This window comes from Habropoda laboriosa, unplaced genomic scaffold (assembly GCF_001263275.1).
Source record: "Habropoda laboriosa isolate 0110345459 unplaced genomic scaffold, ASM126327v1 scaffold5, whole genome shotgun sequence".
NCBI classification, from domain to species: Eukaryota; Metazoa; Arthropoda; class Insecta; order Hymenoptera; family Apidae; genus Habropoda; species Habropoda laboriosa.
Window position 1 is genome coordinate 3,029,351 of NW_017100161.1, and position 8,810 is coordinate 3,038,160.

The following is an 8,810-nucleotide window of genomic DNA, read 5'->3' on the forward strand; positions in this document are numbered from 1 at the left end:
TGTATGAAAAAAATGTATTTATGTATTATATATATGTATAATAAATACAGTTCTGGTACAAAAGTTTGTAAATATATTTCATTACATATTTTTTACATTATTCAATAAGGTACAGTAACTCAAGTTCAGTGTCATGAAGCACGTGACTTAAGAAATAATCGTACATCCGGTACCTGTAACTCCCTCTGAAAATGTGAAGGAAATACATGGGAAACAATCTGAACACAAAAATGGTGGGTGCTGAAAATGATACTCACGATCGTAAGGAAGTAGATATCAAAGAAAACATGGATAATAATCAACAAAATGGAGAATTAGTTTCTACAGAGAACAACGAGGAAAGAGATGTGTGTTAATTATGTTGTCTTATAATTTATTATTGTATAATTCGTTTCCTCGTTAAAAACATTTATCGTATTTTGTCTAAAGCTAACGGATTTAGTTTCTTTGCCACGTATCTTACGTACTAGATTTATTTCCAGTATTATTAAAAATGTTCTTTCAGTGTAGTATATAATTTGTTGAATTTGTAAATTTATCTATTATGTGTAAAAGACTGTATAGTGACATGATAAATGTGATGTAAATAGCTGCTGCAACCTGTTTAGTTCGAGAATGATGTCGTAAATTTTAATCAAAATTTAATTCTAAGGAAGCTGTTTATTGAAAAATATTTTCTCTATTTGTGTATAGGTAAATGCGGAAATTGATGAACAAAGGAAGAAATATCAACCTACTCGTCTGGAATCATTTTTTGCAATAACAAAATCGTTAATTATACGTGCCCTTATTATTTATTTTATCAGCTATCTATTTAGACGATCTCTGACTGATATTGATTCTCAGTCTCCTGGGCCTGTCAATCCAGCACGTTTACAAGCTGTAAATATATTTAAAAATGGGACTATATTTGATTTGCACGTTTATTTATCAGAATCTGAGAATTTTACGCAATTTGATGATCCACGAACATTGGTATGGTTAGAACAAGGATTAGTATATGGAGATTGGCATAGTGGATCAAATAAAGATGGATCAAAGATCAAAAGTTATAATTTTATTCCATCTGATCAATTAAAAAATAATGGGTCTATATATCTTCATGTGTATGTCACAAAAACTGGAAAATCTCCAAATCCTAAAGCAGGGAAGAATATTTATGCAGGAGATTATATGGCATATTCTAGGAAAATGTTAAATAAATTTAAAAAAATTAGATATCAAAAACGACACAATCTGTTAACTGGTAAAACTACTGCAACTGAAGAAGAAATTAAGGTGTGTATATGCTACAACTTGTTTTACAAATATATTTTTCAAACACAGAATTAAATATATTAAATATTTACTATAGAAAGCCGAAATAATGAATCAAGAGTATATATCACATTGGCACCCAAATTTAACTATTAACTTAGTAACAGATCACACTGTTTGGGTATATGGTCAAGTACCACCATCTTTAGATTCATGTAAGTTTTTTATTGTGTGTTAAATCTTTATGTGAGTGTATATAATTAATATGTTTATTTTTTTAAACAGATATTAATTTTTTACCTGGCGAGGTATTGTATAAGCCTGTAATATACATGAATGATTTCTGGAATATGCAACGAGACTATCAACCTTTAAATGATACTGTAAAAGAGCTGGAGCTTCAATTAACTTATCAACCACTTTCATTGTATAAGTGGCAAATTTATGTTGTTCAAACAATGAAGAATAAATGGGCGTTTTCGTTTATGGGTACGTCATTCTACTGATAAAATTAATTACAAATATAAACGGAGTTTTAATAATATTTGTTATATAGGAGATTCATCAGATGAAGATGACAATGATGAAGATACTTTAAAAGAAACATTATTAGAAACCAATGCTTATGTCTTGGGTTTAACTATAATTGTATCAGGATTACATAGTGTATTTGAATTTTTAGCATTCAAAAATGGTAAGTTAAATTCTTTGTAAATATACACTTAAGTTAAATATAATTGTAAGGCATTGTTTTGTGTTTTTTTTTTCAGACATTCAATTTTGGAACAATCGTAATTCATTGGAAGGTCTGTCCGTTCGATCTGTATTTTTCAATGTTTTCCAGTCACTTATTGTTTTATTGTATGTTACCGACAATGATACAAATACAGTTGTCCTGATTAGTTGCGTAATAGGTTTATGCATAGAAATATGGAAAATTGATAAGGTCGTAGATATTAGTGTTAATAGGAACTCAAAAATATTTGGTATCCTTCCAAAAATAAGTTTCCATGACAAAGGATCTTATGTAGAATCTTCCACGAAGGAATACGATAGGTTGGCTTTTAAATATTTATCTTGGGCTCTTTTTCCTCTTTTAGGAGGATATGCAATTTATTCGTTAATGTATTTAGAACATAAAGGATGGTATTCTTGGGTCCTTAACATGCTATTCGGATTTTTACTAATGTTTGGATTTATTATGATGACACCACAATTATTTATTAATTATAAATTAAAAAGCGTAGCACATCTTCCATGGCGCATGATGTCTTACAAATTTTTAAACACGTTCATTGATGACATCTTTGCATTTGTTATAAAAATGCCAACATTATATAGAATTGGTTGCTTCCGCGATGATATCGTTTTCTTTATATTTTTATACCAAAGATGGATATATAAAACTGATCATACTAGAGTAAATGAATTTGGTTTTTCTGGTGAAATGGAAGCTAAAATGGTTAATGACAAAAAACAAGAGTCCATTAAAGATCGTCCGAAAAATGAAGCAGATAAAAAGAATGAGTAATGTCTGGTACATAATGTTAGCGTTGAGTGTATTATTCAAACTTGACCTTAAATTAATAAATTTATTAGTATCAAAGGATATATCTACATGCATTAATATGTACCTTATAGGTTTGATATAACTACGTGTGTATGTATATATTCTTTTGGTTTTAAGATTTAACCAAATAAAAAAGCCTCACAAAGAGCATTGACACACTAATTTAAGAATGTCGATGCCATTGTACCAGGCAAAATATCAGGAAAAGATTTAGTACGATTGTAAAGAATATGAGTATTACTCTTTTTAAGAAACAACTGTTATCATGCTTTGATTTAAACTTGTATTTATGTTTCACTTCTATCTCGATGCTTTGTAAGATTATTATAATTTTCTATGATATTAAAGAAATATAAAGTTTATTTCAAACTGCAATTTGTTTATACATGTAGAATGAAACGATTTTGACTACACATACGTGTATACACATATATTTTGATGAATAATTTAAATAAAAAATGGTATATTTTGTACATGTATATTATATTCATATATAGCGAATTTTGAATAATATAATTTTTGTGTCGAACATTTTACTTTACTTATGTACGTAATAAATATTGCAAATCATTTTTACAAAAAATAGTGAATTCTAAATGAAGTTGTGCAATGCAAATGTTAAAAATTAAATTATGCTCGCTCTTAAATAAAATTATGTTATTGTTTTTAATAAATCGATGTCTTCAAGTAATGTTTACTTTTGTCATAATTACCAACAATTATATTTTTATAAAAAATGTTATTCTGGACAAAAAATAAGAAAACAAATTGAATAAAGATATAATAAAGATATTTCACTTTTATAGAATTTATTGGGATTAAAACATGACATAATATAGTTCAATATTAAGTTTCATAAAGAGTTCAAGTATCAGCAAATTGAGCTATGCATTATTTTATTGAAAAATTTAAACTTGTATAACAAAGAGGCAAAGTAACAATACTAGCGATTCCAACAGCTAATTTTTTGTACAAACGTGCTATGAAATAGACTACGTAATAGAAGTATATAAACAATATCCAGTACAAATTGCTATGTACAATATGCTCAAAAATACAATTATTTCCAGGTAAAGAACCTACATTTTTTTTATTTGTGAATATGAATCATGATATCCTGCTTAGTGCCATAGTAATTGCGATCATGTTTATACAAATACTTATTTAACATAACTATTAAAAGTAGTTTAAAATATAGACAATTATAAAATTAAACAAATGTTAGTTTTCATTAAAATGTGAAAAATTATAAAGAAAATGCGATTTAAGCATTTCTTTTTACATTCTTTTACAGATTGCATGGCACTAACGGAATTTTTTATTTTATCTAGTGAATATACAATGTGTATTTATAATATTTCAAAAAATTAAAACATTAAATAATAGAAACAAAATCTCAGCATTGTACAAAACTGTAATTTTTAATTTATAAAGTTTAGAGGGAAGTATTTACAGAACATTAGGATGCTTCGTATTTGTCAAACATTACATATCAAAATAGCTATTTTGAGAGAAAACGAATCAACAGTATGAGTAAATAATGCTGCTCTCATGCATGATCATTCTTGCAATAAAATTAAAGATAAGGTGATGTGAATATAACAACGTTGAACACAAGTAAAATTAACTAAACAATACTGTTATATTTTGTACATTGCTCAAGTTTTATATGTACCTGTAAGCCTGAGATGCAGCGTGTTTTTAAAATTACTAAAATAATATATATGTATATATATATACGTTTAAAAACTTACACTACTTAGCACAAGATGTGCTGCTAAAATGGCAGTACTTTAAGTAATAAATATCCGTACTATTTTACAAATGGGCTGTGTTTGACATTATTTAAAATGTAATTAAGATTTGAGTGAAGAATATTGCACTACCAAATCTTCAATTCTTTCAAATCTAAGCACATTCTGTATTTCTCTATATAAATGAATTGCTATATTTCTTTTTATAATTTGTTGTTATATATTCTATGATAGATTAAAAATTATTATCATTTTATTGCTTGTACAGTATTTATGATATGCACGTCATTTAAGTTACAAGGCCTGCATCTTTAGATATACCGTGAAACAAGCTAGATGAATTACGTAGTAACGTCTCGGGAGAATCATATTCCATAATAAGTCCGTTATCCAGAACAATGACCCTATCAAATATTCGTCATTTAATATTAATCGATACTTAAGAACACTACATTACTATTCTGTAAAACCTACCTGTCTGAATCAAGAATTGTATTAAGTCTATGAGCTATTGTAAGTACCGTACAATCTTTAAATTCTTGTCTGATTGTTGTTTGAATTAAATCATCCGTTTCTAAATCGACTGAAGCTGTTGCTTCATCAAGAACAAGTACTTTCGTTTTTCGGAGTAATGCTCTTGCTAGGCATATTAATTGTCGTTGACCTATACTTAAATTGTCTCCACCCTCCGATATTTCATGTGAAAGACCAGTCGGTAAATCTAAAATGAAACAAAACGTAATATATTCCCTACATATTTACCAACACTATTTGTTATAAAAACGAATAAAATCGTATTTACTTTTTATAAAAGTTTTAAGATGTGCATGTTCGAGAGCTTTCCAAATTTCGTCATCAGTATAGCAATTAAAAGGATCTAAATTCATCCTCAAACTCCCTGAGAATAAAACAGGATCCTGAGGAATAATAGTCAGTCTAGATCTTAGATCGTGAAGTCCTAATGTAGAAATGTCAATGTCATCAATAAAAATTTGTCCATCAGTTGCTTCTATTATTCTGAATAAAGCTAATGTTAAAGAAGATTTGCCAGCGCCAGTTCTACCGACAATGCCAACTTTCTCTCCTCCTTTAACAGAAAATGATAACCCACGAAGTACAAGGTCCAAGCCTTCCCTATAACGAACTTTGTAATCTTTAAACTCGACACGTCCTTGTACGGGCCATTCATTAGGTGGTGCATAATCTGGATTTTTCCATGGTGCTTCTTGAGGAGTTTCTGAATATTCTTTCATCCTTTCTACAGCTACTATGTTAGTTTCAACATCAGAAGTCATTCTGACTAACCAATTCAGTGTTTGAGTAACCTTAGAAGATAATATTTATTACAAACTGTTTTATAGTCAAACTAAATAAGATTCACTTATTACTGACTATATATATCTTACTTGCAAAGCATAACTGATAGATAAACCAACTACACCAGATTCTATAGTATCTCTACTTAATACAGCAAATAATGCAGCAAAGAAAATAATTAAATTTCCAACCATCTCCAAACGTACTGCTAACCATCTGCAATAAAATAATAAATTATGTTTCATACAATCATCTTTACTTTAGTATTAATTTGATATTATTAGTTTTAGAAAAAAATTGTACCTGTTTGCAATTATACTAGGATAATAGCACACTTGATTAAAATCTACTTTACTTTCAGATTCATCAATAAATCGTTCTTGTACACCAAATGCCCTAATCATTTGTGCTCCTAATAAATAGGATATTTTAATTAATTATATATTATAGTATAAACATACTTCAACATTTATTAGTATTTTTCCTGCATGATTAGAATGTAGATTATAAATCAACGGATTCTAAACGTTTCAGCTGGCGTGAAGATGCAACATATAAACGTTGAACAAAGTAATAAATTGCACCTATCGGTATTATTACCGCGATAAACACTGGTGTACTAAAACTTATAACCACTAAAGTAGCTATGACCTGTAATATGAACGTAATATTCAGTAACAAAAAATACTTTGCAATAGGTTTTTGATCTTTTTTTTTCAATACTAAGATGAACAAAATGCTAAGAATTGATATCGTATGAAAAACATAGGATAAAATAGCAAATAATCATATTCACACAACAAATACACATAAATACATATTCACAGTCATAAAATGAAACAAAAAGTTCATGAATTGGTCATGCAAAGTGTCAGATGAAGCACCCACATCTATGTTTCCAGACACCAATACACAATTGAACACAAACTATATTCATTTTAATCGATGAACTTTGCATTATTTTCTACTACTCATTGCAGGCATACTTTTGTCATATTTACTAATAATAACACAGTAAGATATAATTGTAATTTATAGGAATGGACACAATTATACTTGGTTTCAGTTTGTACAATATTTTTACACTATATCATTTACAATTATAAATCTTCACTCACTATTTAGAGTTTAGTAAAAAGTTATAATTGAAGTAAAGAAATTGTAACACATTGTTTAATATAAGATGTTGCCAAATAAATAAATACCCATGATGTACTTATACAAGAAATACCAACCCTTCAGTGAAATCTAGATACATGAAGATCCAATGAATTATGATTGAGGGGATTATAGAAAGGAAATAATAACAACCAATCATCTTAATCTGGTTCAGGCATTTTCAAAAATTACCTCAAACAAACAATAGATGCTATCGGAAATTTGTTGAGGAAGAGATGTGTCCAGTACGTCGACGTCTTTAGCAAACCTGGCGGTAATACGACCAGTAGGAGTCGTATCAAAGAAGGGCAATGGAGCACGCATCACAGCACGTAGCATCATTATGTGCATCTGGCGAGCAGCCAGCCAGCAGCCCAGCTGCGGTGCCAAATCGCAGAAAAAACTCGCCATCGCTACAACATCAGACATGATTTGCTTTCATTGTAACCACTTCAATAACATTTTAAATGCTTGAAAATGGTACAAATATGCCAAAATTTTTTAAATCTAAAGCATTCAGTAAAGTTTTTCTTTTCACTTAATATTTCTGTACATGTTGTTGTTTACTACTGTGAATTTGTATACAAAATATATAAAATTGTATCATGTAATATGGATATTTGGAAGTACTATTTTCTTCTAATATGCGTAAATAAGTAGAAGTTCACTTTATCTATATCTTTTAACAATTATAATTTTATGGTACCAGACAAATAAAAACACTATTCTGTCTCATGTTATGCGAGGGGGTGAAGTTTGCTGTGGAAAGGCATGCTTGGCACAAATAAAGGAAAAATACATAAGCAAATTAAGCATTCAAAGATTTACATACATAGTAAGGAAGAAAGCAGGTACATACTACCTTCAAGCGCAAGCAATATTTTTTCCTATAAAAATACTGACTGTATAATTGTGTCCATTACCTTATTGATTATGATGTTACTATTGCCCTGTAGTTTTTTATATTATAGATTGTCGGTGACTGTATAAAAAAAAGTTGCTAAAGATAAAATTTATATCAATGATTAAAACTCTTATAACAAGGTTATAGCATTCATAAATTAATATACTTCTACAGGCTAAATATTTTGCACATAAATATAAATAAAAGCAACGACTTTGCACAATGAAAATTCAATGTAGACATTTCTATAGCTACCAAGCAACATATATTAATAAAATACAGTCACAATACAACCTATTTTATTATATTAAAGGAGACATAACTATAGAAACTAAACACAAGATTTTGTCTATCTTTAAGTATAAACTTAAACTATTAGATTTTATAGTAAAAATTTGTATATATATATTTTTAATAAATATTTGCTCAATGATATATTTTTATAAGTAAAACAATTATAAATGTTAACAAATAGGAATATTGTATTTTAAATTTTGATTAATTTTTCCAAAGATTTTAAAAGCTTGTGTTTTTCAATGATAAATTTACTAAATAGAATGACCAGAATTATGAGTAAATGATTACAACCGTCGTTAAATATTGTCACTGCGTATATGAATACAAACTTAATTCATAATCTTTGATGAGAATCAATATTTGTAAAGCGCAGTATTTACAACGTGAAAATATCATACCCCAAAGAGGCAAGTAATCCAAGAACGCAGTATAGTTGGTAGAACATTATCAATGACATCAGTGTCTTTACCAAGTCGACTAAGAATTCGACCGGTTGGAGTTTTGTCAAAGAATGACATTGAGTTCCGGAGAACACGTTGCAACGTAATCTCGA

General features: G+C 28.5%; 2 protein-coding genes across 2 annotated transcripts in view; one reads left to right on the forward strand and one right to left on the reverse strand.

Moving 5' to 3' along the window:
• Positions 1-221: 221 nt before the first annotated feature.
• Positions 222-2,788, forward strand: LOC108578334 (cleft lip and palate transmembrane protein 1 homolog). The gene is made up of 6 exons (XM_017941648.1): positions 222-347; positions 694-1,278; positions 1,355-1,472; positions 1,543-1,746; positions 1,814-1,951; positions 2,028-2,788. Exons 1-6 carry the CDS (start codon positions 231-233, stop codon positions 2,786-2,788), a joined length of 1,923 nt encoding a protein of 640 aa, XP_017797137.1. The 5' UTR covers positions 222-230.
• A 1,965-nt stretch (positions 2,789-4,753) lies between these two features.
• The window catches only part of LOC108577740 (multidrug resistance-associated protein 1), a 10,957-nt gene continuing 6,900 nt past the window's right edge, over positions 4,754-8,810 (reverse strand). Inside the window, 7 exon segments of the mRNA XM_017940935.1 lie at positions 4,754-4,985; positions 5,056-5,302; positions 5,384-5,906; positions 5,988-6,114; positions 6,202-6,307; positions 6,366-6,549; positions 7,249-7,469. Of these exon segments, the coding sequence (XP_017796424.1) occupies positions 4,871-4,985; positions 5,056-5,302; positions 5,384-5,906; positions 5,988-6,114; positions 6,202-6,307; positions 6,366-6,549; positions 7,249-7,469 (1,523 nt within the window). The 3' untranslated portion in view covers positions 4,754-4,870.

What these genes read in the sequence shown, in the direction of transcription:
- LOC108578334 (XM_017941648.1), top strand. Translation starts at nt 231, where the DNA reads ATGGTGGGTGCTGAAAATGATACTCACGATCGTAAGGAAGTAGATATC. An exon ending in ATGGGCGTTTTCGTTTATGG is followed by an intron (nt 1,747 to 1,813) that starts GTACGTCATTCT and finishes TTTGTTATATAG; the next exon opens with GAGATTCATCAGATGAAGAT. An exon ending in ATTTTTAGCATTCAAAAATG is followed by an intron (nt 1,952 to 2,027) that starts GTAAGTTAAATT and finishes TTTTTTTTTCAG; the next exon opens with ACATTCAATTTTGGAACAAT.